At 37.6% G+C, this 16,174-nt stretch overlaps 1 protein-coding gene across 1 annotated transcript; it reads left to right on the forward strand.

Moving 5' to 3' along the window:
• Positions 1 to 9,766: 9,766 nt before the first annotated feature.
• Positions 9,767 to 12,232, forward strand: LOC116029704. The gene is made up of 5 exons (XM_031271748.1): positions 9,767 to 10,248; positions 10,571 to 10,723; positions 10,826 to 11,185; positions 11,296 to 11,519; positions 11,685 to 12,232. Exons 1-5 carry the CDS (start codon positions 9,767 to 9,769, stop codon positions 12,230 to 12,232), a joined length of 1,767 nt encoding a protein of 588 aa, XP_031127608.1.
• Positions 12,233 to 16,174: the final 3,942 nt, after the last annotated feature.

The raw sequence follows: 16,174 nt of genomic DNA on the forward strand, positions 1-16,174 counted from the left end.
AAAGTGTTCGATGAAATGCCCCAACCGAATGAGGATGTGGGAGTCCAAAGTGTGACGCCACTTGGTGATGTGCTATGAACTCCCTAGTCTATTCCACATCTTAGCTCACTAAACCATACAAAGATAGTCCACATAGAGAAGCCTAAGATCCCGATCTCCGCCTTTCCATTTATTTTTACCACAATCATTATCAACCTTCCCCTCTCCTACAAATGAATCCAACCCCTAGCCATTCCCGTAACTCTTTCTCTTCAACCTTTTAGATACCAACACACTAATTCGATTCCCATTCGCCATCCTTGAGAGACACGACACTCGGGGAGTCTCGACTCTTCGTTTTACCACTTCACATTCACCTTCACTCCCACTAAATTACATCCTTCACTTAGCACATAATCAATTTCTCATGTCATATATTGCCCGTATATTACGGCAAATTGCTTACTAATATTTTTTGAAAGGGAATAATGTAATTAACAACTACTTTAGAACATAATAACAACTCTTATACTATAGTAAAGAAATAAAAAAACCAATTCAATTGGAATAAATACTTCCAAACAAATAAAAATAATTATATACAACAATTTATGTTTATTTTTTACATAAAGATAATATCAAATATAAAATATAAAATTAAATATAATAATTACACACTTCATCCATTTAAATATACAAAAACATACGCGCGCGTGCGCGCACACACATACACACACACACACACACACACACACATATATATATATATTATTTAAAGCCCAATTTTAATAACCTATTACCCTATCTCCTCAATATTGTGTCCAACATTTAACCCAAAGCCTAATTTTAGTAACTATATTACCACTGTTATGCAATCACACATTCAAAACTCTATATTAACAGGTCCTTTACTCCATATTCACAACTTGAGAACTCCACATTCACACATTACAAGGCTACAAGTTGCTAGAACTTCTTAACTCTATTACAGATTCACACATGCATAACTCTACATTCAAGATTTCTATACTCCATATTCACAATTTGAAACCTCCACATTCACACATTTCTTGGCAAATCTACATTCACACAATCATAAGTCTACATTCACGATTTCTGTACTCTACATTCACACTTTGAAACCTCTACATTCACACATTTTTGGACAACTCTATATTCAGCAATATGTTTACTAATTTAAAAAAAAAAAAAAAAAGAAGACAAAACGACGTAGTTTTGGACCCAGGTCCACCTTGCAAGGTGGACCTGGGTCCACAGCATAATTTGCGCCCGAAACCCTATCCAGTCGCTCGTATGTCCTCATCTCCAGTTCATCCATTCTGGAAACTTAGACCACAAATTACACATGGGATTCCATCAATTTTGTTCTTCTTCCATGCACCTCTGTCTCGAATTTCATCCTTCATCGATTTTGGCTGGGCGACGTAGTTTTCAGCGAAGAACATCGATGCGATTAAATCCCCAAAAATCTAAATTCCTTTCGCCGACGTAGATTTCACGACTATCTCCTAAATCCTGCTCATTGATCTAGGTTCTCCTACTATCTACATCTAGTATTGTCACCACTCTATACTATTAAACTCACACCCAATACAAAACAACAAACCCTAACCTCGTGTTCCTCGATTTCACATATACCAAACCGCTATCCAAGAAGAACAATCCGCGTACAAAGAACCACATCTCTGAGGTAAACCCTAATCTATTTACTTTATATATTTTTCATTAATAATTTTTGCTTTTTTTTTTTGGGTTTCTATCGACAAATATTATTTGTGTGTGTGTGTGTGTGTGTGTGTGTGTGTGTGTATATATGAACAAATATAGGAGTCCGAAGAATTAATATCTGTCAAAATATTCATTCGAATGATGTAATTGATAGATGCATTCAATTCATAGATGTCAATTACTGTTTTAAAAAATGTTATTTTTACAATTTTTTGGATCATATTAGTATGTTTTAAATTAATAAAACCATTAATTTACATTTATCTGTATAAACATCAAGCTTATAAATTTGTTGTCCACCACCCACCAAAAAGATTAAAAATAGGTAAATAAATTAGCAGTTCAAACAGTATTTTTCTCTTATATTGCATATTCAAAGCTTTAGGAGAGATCAAAAGAAGAAAATCATCCAACAAAACAGTACGCAAGTGGTTTAATTAATTGAAATGAAAAAGCATAGGTACGAATCGAAATTACCTTCATCTTCTAACTGTCTTGTCCTTTTTACCGCATATGGTAGTTGAAGAATTCAATTTTCTCATTGAATTTGAATTTGTTGATCTAATATTTGTTTGAATTTGTGCATTTGTAGTTAGTGCCTTAAATGCTATGTATATATAGATAGCATACAATTCAAAATAGATGAGTAGAACATCCTTTCAAGTATCAATGTAGAAAGTCAAAACTTAACATCAACAATTAATGCATGTTAGTAGGGATAGGTGTAGGACCAATTATTAAAATATATATCTATATCTATTTTGATTTTTGTGTACCTTGTAATTTACTCAAAAAGTAATATGTATTTTACAAGTGTTCATGCTTCTTGGAATGAAACAGAATAGATTTTTCAACTAATCCATCAATAATCTACAATAATACTAACAACTTTGGGTAAGTGATGACAAAGGAGTCTGATGCCATTTTTTTGGGTGTGACAGGCACACAAAAACATTTAACAAACAACTTTGCATTCTTATTTATGACATTTTGCAATGTTCCCGTATAATCATGCAGCATATTAGAACCACCTTTTACAATTTTTTTTTACTTACTGACTAAACTGTAATTTAAGAAAATGAATAAGAGTCCATATTTTTATGCTAAATGTACTTTCAAAATTTACAGATTTAATTTTAGACTTTTTTCTTAACTGGAAAGGCTTATTTTAATTATTTTATGAAATTCAAAACTTAAAGAAAATTGAAACTAACTTTTTTTTGAAAGGACAGTCCAAGCAAATTTTTAACAAAACCATACTTATCCAATTTTACCCAACTATTTTATCTTCTTCTATATGGTAGTCTATTTTCAAAGACTATTTTAAAAAAAGAATAGTTATCTGTTTGAATAGACACAAATTAAATTGTTCTTTGAAAATGTAACTTGACATTGTGCTATACATGATTGTAATTGATTTAAATTAGTTAAGAAATGCATATTACAAATTTTCTCCTTTTTTTAAAACTGTAAGTTCACTTATTACTTACAAATTTGTTTTATAAAACTTAAATATTAAGTTTGTTTTCCACGCAGTTGAATTTTTTTTTATCAAAAACCTCACATTCAACTGAAGAAGATTAAAGCGTTCTTCTTACTTACTATAACCTATATCTCATGATTGTTTTATATCTCAAGTATCCCACTGAACTATGAACCACAGTGTTTGCTTAATCTCAGCCTCTATTCAAATAGGAAACTTGGTTCTATAAAAACAAAGTTAATTTTGATGTTTATGTAGAAGGACAGTACTTGTTAAATGTTTAGCTTCACTTGTAAATCATCATATGTTACATGATTATTTTAGGTTCCACTGCAGAGTGTTACATTACCAAGTTAAGAAGGATGATCATATAATAATGGTTACATGAGTACAGGACTTCGTTAGGTAACTGAGTAAAGTGCTTATCAAAACACTTTACTGTAGTTACCACAAAATCATTACATACTATTACAGCCAAAATACCTAGTACAAGCTACTGCAAGGCCTTATCAACCAACCACAAAACACCAAAATGATCTGCTACATAGTAAATAGCATACTAATACAATATGAGACTTAAAAGCACCAAGTCTCCAAAAAACCAAAGCCAAAAACCATAACCTTAACACTAAGGCTACATTGAACAGACTACTTTTCTTCGTTCACAGCAATACCCTTACTTTTCTTAGAACTACCACAACGATCAAAGTCCTTCAATTGCAAGTCTTTTATCTTCTGCTTATCCCAATTTTAGTTGTGGCAACCCAGGTTAGTGAATGAATTTTATTCGTTATTGTGCTTAAAAAAATTATTTTCTTTATATGTCGTAAATATTTTGACTTTATTTAGAAGAACAGTGTTTTAGACTATTTATTAATTATTATTGAGTAATTAGAGTCTTCAGGATTAGTTAGATTATTATTATGATGGTTACCCTAAGTTCATGGTTCATCCCTCTGTATATAAACGTTGTATTCCACTCTTCATAAACACTAAATCGAAACACATTCACTAATCTGGTATCAGCCTACTCCGATCCTATGGCAAACCAAAATAACCAACCCCTACCACCGGTTCAGAATGAAGCCCCAATGTATTCTTCAAGCCGGACCGTGACCACTGTCAAGGTGCCTGAATCCCATACCCCAAATATGCTGCATCAAGCGCACCACTACGTGTCCATCAAGCTAACTGCCACTAATTACCTCTTTTGGAAAGCGTAACTTGTGCCTTTTTTACGAGGCCAGAACCTTTACGGGTTTGTTGATGGCTCCAACACATGTCCACCGGAGTTTGTCGCGTCAACCTCTTCCGCGCCTCCGGTCACCAATCCACTGCGTGCTCAGTGGATCCAACAGGATCAGTCAATCCTTAGCATGATCATTTCATTGCTTGTAGAGGAGGTTCTATAGTTGGCCATTGGTCATTCCACCTCATGGTCAGTTTGGATGGCGGTCGAAACCGCTCTTGGTTTGACCTCGCGAACGCGATCTTTAAGCCTACTCACGCAACTACAGAATCTGCGCCAAGGGGACCTAACGCCGGCAGACTATCTGGGCAAGGCGCAAGTCCTTATTGAACAGCTTGCGCAGGCCGGACGTCTGATTGACCTTGATGAACAAAACTTACACGTATTCTGGGGACTTCGACCGGAGTTTCGTGGCCTTGTCGCGTCGCATACCACGAAGAGCGCCCCCTTGACCATTCCAGAGGTGGCGGATCTTCTGTCGACGCATCAATACTTGTTTCCAGAAGATACCAACGCGCAACTCCCTCCACCACCTTCGGCGTTGATAGCTCAGCATCCGTCGTCGGCCTAGTGCTCGCACCATGAAGGCAGTCACGGACGTGGACGCCACTATAGAGGGCAGCGAGGAAGAGGCCAGAGGGGGCGTGGGGGTGTGCGTTGCCAGTTGTGTGACGTTCCCGGACATACCGCCATCACGTGCTATTGTCGTTTCGTCGATACGTCCGGACAGAGGCCGCCACCTGCACCGCTAGCTTCTCACGTTGCTGCTCCGCCACATGTAAACATGGCCTACCAACAGTCTCAAGATGACTTGCACTCTGCGCCTTTTTCCAATGTGTGGTTTCCCGACACAGGAGCAATCTCCCATGCCACACCACATGCTGATAGCCTCCACGACGTAGAGACCTATAATGGCAACGAAACTCTGCGAGTTGGTGATGGATCAGGTTTGTCAATTTTGAACACAGGTTCAGTTTCTATATCCTCAAAGTTATAGTCACTGTCTCTCAATAACATCCTACATGTACCAAAATTGCGTGTTTCTTTATTGTCTGTGCACAAATTCACCAATGACAACAATGTTTACTTCGAGTTTCATCCCTCTCATTTTATTGTGAAGGATCATATCACCCATCAGGTTCTACTTAGCGGTCCCAGCCAAGGTGGGATGTACTCGCTGAATACGTCGTCTCCCGTGGCCTTTATGTCTGCTAGAGCATCCCCAGAAGTCTAGCACAGTCGCCTCGGTCACCCACACCTTTGAGTACTTCGTCAGGTTCTTTCTAGATGTCCCGTTAGGGGGTCTTTTCGTTCTCTTAATAACATATGTACTACGTGCCAAATGGGTAAGTTTCCGCGCTTCCCACTTGCACGCGTTGAGAACTCCAGTAAATCCATTCTTGAACTAGTGTACACGGACATTTGGGGACCATCCCCGGTGCCGTCAGTTGATGGTTCACGATATTTTGTACTGTTTGTCGACGATTTCTCTCGTTACATTTGGTACTATCCGATGAAATTGAAAACTGACATATATTCAATATTTAATAAATTTCGTGCTATGGTCGAAAAATATTTTTCTTGTCCTATAAAATGTATTCAATCAGACCTGGGTGGTGAATATCACAAACTACACGCCGCATTCACTGCCGTAGGAATTATACACAGGCAGTCCTGTCCACACACGCACGAGCAAAATGGCCGTGTAGAACGCTGACACCGCCATGTTTTTGAGTCTGGCCTAACTTTACTTACCCACAGTCAAGTCCCGCATAAATATTGGTCTTACGCTTTTGAGTTCGTGGTACATTAGATAAATCGAATGTCGTCCTCTGTTACACAGAATACTTGTCGATATTCGTGTCTGTTTCACAAGTCTCCTAATTACAACTTGCTACATGTGTTCGGGTGTGAATGTTTTCCATGTCTACGCCCATATAATAGACACAAAATGGATTATCGTTCTATACCATGTGTTTTCTTGGGATATCTCGACTCTTTCAGTGGTTACAGGTGTTTAGACACAGTCACGGGTCGTGTTTATATTGCCAGGCATGTCCGTTTCAACGAGGAAGTGTTCCCTTTTTCTAAACCACCAAGTGTGATACGTAGCTCTTCAGCCACCGCTGTTGCGCCCTCCATGCCTTGGGCGTGTGCACAAATCCATCAACCTACAACGTTGGGTGCACCATCTTCACGCACCATCCTCCCGCCTGTTGTTGTTCCTGCCGTGCCACTGATGCAAGTCCCGCCCTCTTCATCATCTTTTAATGCCACATCGTCTCTTTAGCCGACGACCTCTTCCAATACAACAACTCGCCCACGGAAGAGACGACCCACGACTCGGACTCATGTTATGCGCCTCCGCACTACGACATGCGTCCAACGTCGCACTCCAACGGCCTTGGTGGCCTCGGCCGATGATGACGAGCCCACCTATCATTCGCAAGCCATCAAACTACCACAGTGGCGCAATGCGATGGATTTGGAGTTCAATGCACTCTTGCTCAATCAAACCTGGCAGCTAGTGCGAACGAGGCAAGACATGAACATCATAGGTTGTAAATGGGTCTTCCGCGTCAAGAGGAAAGCCGATGGCACTATTGAAAGGTACAAAGCTCGGCTAGTAGCCAAGGGATTCAACCAGGTACCCGGGGAAGACTATTTTGAAACATATAGCCCAGTAGTCAAATCGACCACTATACGCCTTCTCTTGTCGTTTGCGGTCTCCAATCAATGGACTATGCAGCATTTAGATGTCCACAACGCCTTCTTAAATGAGCACATTACAGAAGATATCCACATGCGACAGCCACCAGGCTATGCTAACTCGGCTTACCCCCATCACGTGTGTAAGCTACAATGTTCTCTATATGGCCTTAAGCAAGCCCCACGTGCCTGGTTTACACGGCTCAATAACTACTTAATACAAGTTGGGTTTCGCCCCTCCAAAACAGATGTATCCTTATTTATTTATGACACAGGACAATTGTGAGCTTACATTCTAGTTTATGTTGATGATATCTTATTACTGGTTAATGATGCTGACCTGGTTAAAAATATCCTATCAAGATTGTCCTCTGTGTTTAAAATCCGTGATCTTGGCAGACCACGGTTCTTTTTAGGTATTGAAGCGATCTATAGTACATATGCCGTAGTCTTATCTCAACACCGGTATATGATAGAGCTTCTTCGCAAAGCTGGTATGGACTCATGCAAACCGCATGCCACTCCAATGTCGGTGACCACTTCAAGTCCCACTGATGGCTCTGCCCCATTGGATGATCCAACACCATATCGGCAGTAAGTTGGTTCTTTAATGTACTTACTAATCACCCGCCCGGATTTATCTTTTGCAGTGAATCGGTTGTGCCAATTTACGCACAAACCCACACAGGACCATTGGGCGGCTCTCAAACGGGTGCTAAGATATGTAAAAGGGACTCTGGGTCATGGGCTCCTCCTCACAGCCTCGCCATCTGCAGTAGTGCATGCATTTTTGGACTCTAACTGGGCTGGTTGTTCACTTGATCGAAAGTCAACGGCGGGGTTCGCGGTCTTTCTCGGCCCAAACTTAATATCATGGGTGTCACGAAAACAACGCACTGTTGCGCGCTCCTCAACCGAAGCAGAATACAAAGCCCCGGTGGATGTTGCTGCAGAGGTGGTATGGATACAGTCTCTCCTACGTGAGCTTGGCCTATTGCAGTCAGCGGTTCCAGTGCTCTGGTGCAACAATCTAGGCGCAACTTACCTTTGCGCCAACCCCGTTTTTGACGCTAGGACGAAGCATGTCAAAGTTGACTATCACTTCGTCCCAAACCAGGTGTCAACCGGTGCTCTTAAGGTTAACTTTGTTTCCACGCATGACCAGCTAGCCGATATTTTCACCAAGGCTCTATCTTCTTCACGGTTTACTAATCTACGTATCAAGCTTGGCGTCGTCCCCTGTCCTCCATCAGCTTGAGGGGGTGTATTGAGTAGTTAGAGTCTTCAGGATTAGTTAGATTATTATTATGATGGTTACCTAAGTTCATGGTTCATCCCTCTGTATATAAACATTGTATTCCTCTCTTCATAAACACTTAATAGAAACACATTCACTAATCATTATTAATTAATTATTAATCTGTTCGTTAATCCGATCTTTAGTTGCACTTATTGTGGTGCTCTTTTTTGGGGTGATGAAAGATTAAAGAATGTCAAAGTTATTGGTGGTCTAAAATATTCAGGTTGTTGTTCTAAAGGGAAGATAGTGTTGCCTAAATTAAATGTGCCGCCTACCAAAAATTTTGGATTGTTCTTCAAGCCATGTGCACGAAGTAGGCATTTCTTGCAACACATTCGTTCGTATAATAATATGTTCAACTTCACTTCCATGGGCAGTCGTATTGATAGAGATGTGAATATAGGTCGAGCGCCTTCGATTTTTTGTTTGAATGGCCAGAACTTCCACTTCCTCGGTAGTTTATTGCCACCTGAGGGTAGTAAACCTAAATTTGCTCAACTTTATATTCATGATCCAGAAAATGAAATCTTTAATAGATTGAACTCAGTAAGGTATGTTGTGTCTTGTAATTTAATAGTTTCGTTTTTGTTTCATTATGTAATAATAATAATTATTATTATATAATTATTATTTAATTATATAATTATTATATAAGTATATAATTAAATAATTGTGTACGTATTTATTTATTTAATTTCTTTTATTTCTTTTTGATTTTTCTATGGTTTTTTTAACTTAAAAATGGTGGTTAAAATATGTTTATTTAGGGGTAATGAAAAATGTCATGATCTCCAAGAAGATATTGTTTTGGATTTGCAAGAAACATTGGATCCCAATAATGTGTTAGTTAAGTCTTTTCGGATGGCTCGAAATGCAATACATACAAATCCATCTGTTGAAGTTAAAATGAAATTGCTTGGTAAACGAAATCAGGATATGAGTAACTACAACTTGCCTACAATTTCTGAAGTCGCGGCTATAGTGGTTAGTGATTTAGACCCGATGATGGCTGAGCGAGATATATTGATAGAAATGCAAACGGGCTTGCTTCAGAGAATTACCAAGCTGAATCCGGCTTATTTGCCATTGCAGTACTTGTTGTTGTTTCCGTATGGTGAGGACGGGTATCGGGAGGACATTTTTTTAGTTGTCGATCCAAGCTCTGATACTAGAGCGCGGAGCACAATTTCTGTTAGGGAATATTTCGCCTTCCGTATTCACGATCGGCTAAGTGAGATATCACTTTTTTTTATTCGCGAGGAGGCTATTCTAGCAATTCTTGGTTGATTCATATACGATGGTTGAATCTGGCAGGCTTCTGTACATTCGCACTCATCAACAAAGTTTATGGTGCGGGTCATATAAAGGGTTGTCTGACACTTTAACGCGTTGGGAAATTGCACCTACAACTCAAGGTCGGCGAATTATATTACCGTCTTCTTTCACTGGTGGAGCACGTTACTTGGTGCAGAATTACCAAGATGCAATGGCCATTTGTGGTTGGATGGTGCAGAATTACCAAGATGCAATGGCCATTTGTGGTTGGATAGGTTTTCCAAATAAAGATGCAATGGCCATTTGTGGTTGGATAGGTTTTCCAAATATATTCATCACTTTTACGTGCAATCCAAAGTGGCCAGAGATAAAACGGTTTTTGGAATGTAGAAATTTGAATCCCGAAGATCGTCCAGATATTTTGTGCCATGTATTTAAGATGAAATTAGATGCTCTTATTAAAGAAATTCGATCAGGCATTGTTTTTGGAAAAAATTGTTGCAGGTATATACCGTTTTAGTTGTTAATTTGATTAGTCCTTTAAACAACTTGAATTATTTTTTGTTTCGCTGCATTACTAATTTAAGTTATGTGATCCATAGTCATTTATACAGTTGAATTCCAGAAGCGCGGACTGCCTCATGCGCACATAATTTTATTCCTTGATCGCACAGACGCTTCTTCATTTGTTGACAATGTGGATGTGATCATCTCTGCTGAAATTCCAAATAAGGATAATGATGTTGCGTACTACCAAGTTGTTGAAGAGTTTATGATACATGGGCCATGTGGTGAAGCTAACAAAAATTGCCCATGTATGGTTAAGGGTTGTTGTTCTAAGCATTTCCCAAAAGAAATTTATGGATAAATCGATTATTTATTGCAATGGATATCTTCTTTACAAGCGACGAGATAATGGTAACACAGTTTTGAAAGGTGGTGTTGAGTTGGATAACAGATATGTTGTGCCGCATAACAGGTATTTGTTAATGAAGTACAGAGCACATATTAATGTGGAGTGGTGTAATCAATCGCGATCTATCAAATACTTATTCAAATATGTTAATAAAGGAAATGATAGGGTCACAGCCCAATTCTATAAGACTGCTGAGTCAACAGATAAGGATCAAGTCATAGATGAGATTAATATGTACTACGATTATCGTTATATTTGTCCTTGTGAAGCTGCATGGCGTCTGTTTGCTTATGACATTCGATTCCAAAATCCTGCAGTTGAGCGTTTGAGTTTCCATCTGCCAAATGAACAAAGTATTGTGTTTGATGATGATGCTTCTGTGTTAGATGTACTCCAAAGAGATACAATTAAGAACAATAAGTTCCTAGCTTGGTTTGAAGCTAATAAGAAATATCCCAATGCTCGAAAGTTGACCTATAGGGAAATGCCAATCCATTTTGTATGGAAGCGGAAAGAACGCGAGTGGCAACCTAGAAAGCGGGGTTTTTCTATTGGCTGACTATTCTATGTGCCTCCTGGATCTGGGGAGATCTTTATCTTCGGTGTTTATTGAATTTGGTTTGTGGTCCCACCAGTTTTGAAGATCTGTGTATATTTAATGGTACCCAGTATACGAGTTTTCGTGATGCATGCTATGCGCGTGGGTTGATTTATGATAAGAAAGAATATATTGATGCAATATTAGTAGCTAGCCAGTGGTCAACTGCTAATGCATTACGCCGCTTATTTGTTACATTGCTTACGTCGAAATCGATTAGCCATCCAGAAAATGTATGGAATGCAACTTGGCAGTATCTATGTGAGGATGCTGAATATCGATAGCATTGTGCAACGTTAAATCAAGGTTTGTCGTAATTTTTGGTGAAAATATTTAGTATTTTTTCTTATTTTATTTCAGTTTTTGGGTTTCGTAAACCAAAAATGTACAAGTGTTTTAAAATTATGATTCTGATTTGCTTTGTAGATGTCTGTATGACAGATCAGAGAAAAATATTGTACGGTCTGATGGAGGTCGAGAAACTTCTGTCTATGTGGAATCAAAGTTTGAAGGACTACCCCCATATGCCAATACCTGATTGGTCTCAAATTGAAACTTTGCAAAATCGGTTGATTTTGGAAGAACTGTCATATGACTTAGATCAATTGCGCAAGGAACATGACTTGATGGTTGTAAAACTTACTGATGAGCACCGACATGTCTACGATCAGGTTTTGACTGTTGTGTTTAGTGTTAATGGAGGATTTTTCTTTGTCTACGGTTGCGGTGGTACGGGTAAAACATTTGTTTGGCGCACACTGTTTGTTGATCTACGTTTAGAGTGGAAGATTGTACTGAATGTAGCCTCCAGTGGAATTGCTTCGCTGTTAATGCCTGGGGGTCGAACAACACATTCTCGGTTTGCCATTCCAATTATTGTCAATGAGGATTCTACGTGCAATATTTCACAAGGAAGTGATCTGGCAGAGCTTATTATTAAATGCAGCTTGATTATTTGGGATGAGGCTCCATGATGCATAAACATTGCTTTGAAGCATTAGATAAGACTATGCGTGACCTTTTGAGATTTTGTAATCCTTTAAGTGCTGACTTGCCATTTGGAGGGAAGACTGTGGTTTTGGGTGGTGATTTCCGGCAAATATTACCGGTTATACCGAAGGGCTCAAGGCAAGACATCGTTGGTGCATGTGTCAATTCATCATATCTATGGTCGCACTGTACTGTATTACGTTTAACCAAGAATTTGAGGTTGCAGAGTACGGAAACTGTTGTAGATCATCAAGAGCTAAATAGTTTTGCTAATTGGATCGTTGCTATAGGTGATGGTTTAACTGCTGGCCAGGATGATGGAGAAGTTACCGTCAATATACCGTCACAACATGTTTTGAAATTTATTGGTGATCCAATAACTACTATAGTTGATAGTACATTTCCTTCCTTTTGTGAGAGGCAACGTGAAGGTTCTTACTTAACTGGTAGAGCAATTTTAGCGCCGACACTTGTGGTAGTTGATGAGGTTAATGAGTATATGAGTGCTTTGAATGATGCGTTCGGCAGAACATATCTGAGTTGTGATTCAGTTTGCCCGACTGAGAGTATTCCAGAAGTTGCGACGGGATTACACACCCCAGAAATGTTGAACAGTTTTAGGTGTTCTGGATTGCCAAATCATTGCTTGTCTTTAAAAGTTGGGTGCCCAATTATGCTATTGCGGAATATTGATCCTTTATTGGGATTGTGTAATGGGACTAGGTTAATTGTTTCAAAATTGGCCGATCATGTCATTGAAGCAAAAATCTTATTTGGAAATCATGCAGGCACTAAGGTTTTTATCCCTCGGTTGTCCCTCACTCCTTCATATACGAAGTTCCCGTTAAAATTCTGACGGAAACATCCCTGTAATGTTGTCTTATGCTATGACCATAAATTAGAGTCAAGGTCAAACATTAACAAATGTTGGTTTGCTCTTAAAGAAACCAGTGTTTGTGCACGGCCAATTATATGTGGCATTGTCTAAGGTCAGTCACCCCAATGGTCTAAAGTTACTTATTTGTAGTGACAAAGGAGCGAATGTGTTTTCTACGCTGAATGTTGTGTATAAAGAGGTATTTAATAATTTATAAAATGACTTAGTGCATTTTTATTATGTTCTATAATTAGAAAAAATATTATATTGTTCACTGATAATTTTATTTTATTTTTGTTGGTTACATATGGATTCAAGTGATTTGATTAATAATGATTTCATTGTTTTAAATAGCGACAAAGAATATAATCATACTTATATATATATATTTACATATATTCTTATAAATTTAATCCGTGCAACGCACGAGTGGAATTCTAGTAATTATTATGGTAATTAAGCTAAATATTGGTCGTTGAATTTATTTTATAATAATTATAATTAAATTATTTCTCATTTTCTCCATATTTATTTTAGTAATAATATAATTGCATAAGTCATATTACATATCGATCTTTTTAAGGTAATTGTAGACAAACAAGTCATATCTTAATCATTTAATAGAGTAATACTTTTGCACTAATCTTATAATCAAATAAATGTTCACATTCAATATTAATTTTTTTTATAATTTTATCTTTATTGTTATTATCTAAATATATAATAAAAAATTATTCGTACATTGCACGGGTAATTGGACAATTATTTGTTCTAATTCAAGCAATGAANCAACGTTAAATCAAGGTTTGTCGTAATTTTTGGTGAAAATATTTAGTATTTTTTCTTATTTTATTTCAGTTTTTGGGTTTCGTAAACCAAAAATGTACAAGTGTTTTAAAATTATGATTCTGATTTGCTTTGTAGATGTCTGTATGACAGATCAGAGAAAAATATTGTACGGTCTGATGGAGGTCGAGAAACTTCTGTCTATGTGGAATCAAAGTTTGAAGGACTACCCCCATATGCCAATACCTGATTGGTCTCAAATTGAAACTTTGCAAAATCGGTTGATTTTGGAAGAACTGTCATATGACTTAGATCAATTGCGCAAGGAACATGACTTGATGGTTGTAAAACTTACTGATGAGCACCGACATGTCTACGATCAGGTTTTGACTGTTGTGTTTAGTGTTAATGGAGGATTTTTCTTTGTCTACGGTTGCGGTGGTACGGGTAAAACATTTGTTTGGCGCACACTGTTTGTTGATCTACGTTTAGAGTGGAAGATTGTACTGAATGTAGCCTCCAGTGGAATTGCTTCGCTGTTAATGCCTGGGGGTCGAACAACACATTCTCGGTTTGCCATTCCAATTATTGTCAATGAGGATTCTACGTGCAATATTTCACAAGGAAGTGATCTGGCAGAGCTTATTATTAAATGCAGCTTGATTATTTGGGATGAGGCTCCATGATGCATAAACATTGCTTTGAAGCATTAGATAAGACTATGCGTGACCTTTTGAGATTTTGTAATCCTTTAAGTGCTGACTTGCCATTTGGAGGGAAGACTGTGGTTTTGGGTGGTGATTTCCGGCAAATATTACCGGTTATACCGAAGGGCTCAAGGCAAGACATCGTTGGTGCATGTGTCAATTCATCATATCTATGGTCGCACTGTACTGTATTACGTTTAACCAAGAATTTGAGGTTGCAGAGTACGGAAACTGTTGTAGATCATCAAGAGCTAAATAGTTTTGCTAATTGGATCGTTGCTATAGGTGATGGTTTAACTGCTGGCCAGGATGATGGAGAAGTTACCGTCAATATACCGTCACAACATGTTTTGAAATTTATTGGTGATCCAATAACTACTATAGTTGATAGTACATTTCCTTCCTTTTGTGAGAGGCAACGTGAAGGTTCTTACTTAACTGGTAGAGCAATTTTAGCGCCGACACTTGTGGTAGTTGATGAGGTTAATGAGTATATGAGTGCTTTGAATGATGCGTTCGGCAGAACATATCTGAGTTGTGATTCAGTTTGCCCGACTGAGAGTATTCCAGAAGTTGCGACGGGATTACACACCCCAGAAATGTTGAACAGTTTTAGGTGTTCTGGATTGCCAAATCATTGCTTGTCTTTAAAAGTTGGGTGCCCAATTATGCTATTGCGGAATATTGATCCTTTATTGGGATTGTGTAATGGGACTAGGTTAATTGTTTCAAAATTGGCCGATCATGTCATTGAAGCAAAAATCTTATTTGGAAATCATGCAGGCACTAAGGTTTTTATCCCTCGGTTGTCCCTCACTCCTTCATATACGAAGTTCCCGTTAAAATTCTGACGGAAACATCCCTGTAATGTTGTCTTATGCTATGACCATAAATTAGAGTCAAGGTCAAACATTAACAAATGTTGGTTTGCTCTTAAAGAAACCAGTGTTTGTGCACGGCCAATTATATGTGGCATTGTCTAAGGTCAGTCACCCCAATGGTCTAAAGTTACTTATTTGTAGTGACAAAGGAGCGAATGTGTTTTCTACGCTGAATGTTGTGTATAAAGAGGTATTTAATAATTTATAAAATGACTTAGTGCATTTTTATTATGTTCTATAATTAGAAAAAATATTATATTGTTCACTGATAATTTTATTTTATTTTTGTTGGTTACATATGGATTCAAGTGATTTGATTAATAATGATTTCATTGTTTTAAATAGCGACAAAGAATATAATCATACTTATATATATATATTTACATATATTCTTATAAATTTAATCCGTGCAACGCACGAGTGGAATTCTAGTAATTATTATGGTAATTAAGCTAAATATTGGTCGTTGAATTTATTTTATAATAATTATAATTAAATTATTTCTCATTTTCTCCATATTTATTTTAGTAATAATATAATTGCATAAGTCATATTACATATCGATCTTTTTAAGGTAATTGTAGACAAACAAGTCATATCTTAATCATTTAATAGAGTAATACTTTTGCACTAATCTTATAATCAAATAAATGTTCACATTCAATATTAATTTTT

The sequence above is a fragment of the Ipomoea triloba genome, chromosome 9, assembly GCF_003576645.1.
Source record: "Ipomoea triloba cultivar NCNSP0323 chromosome 9, ASM357664v1".
Classification (NCBI taxonomy): domain Eukaryota; kingdom Viridiplantae; phylum Streptophyta; class Magnoliopsida; order Solanales; family Convolvulaceae; genus Ipomoea; species Ipomoea triloba.

Excerpts from the sequence above, each read along its gene's own strand:
- LOC116029704 (XM_031271748.1), top strand. The coding sequence starts at position 9,767 with ATGGTTGAATCTGGCAGGCTTCTGTACATTCGCACTCATCAACAAAGT. Across the intron at positions 10,724-10,825 it reads TATGTTGTGCCGCATAACAG|GGTCACAGCCCAATTCTATA; the intron begins GTATTTGTTAAT and ends AGGAAATGATAG. Across the intron at positions 11,186-11,295 it reads AAGCGGAAAGAACGCGAGTG|TTTTGAAGATCTGTGTATAT; the intron begins GCAACCTAGAAA and ends TGGTCCCACCAG.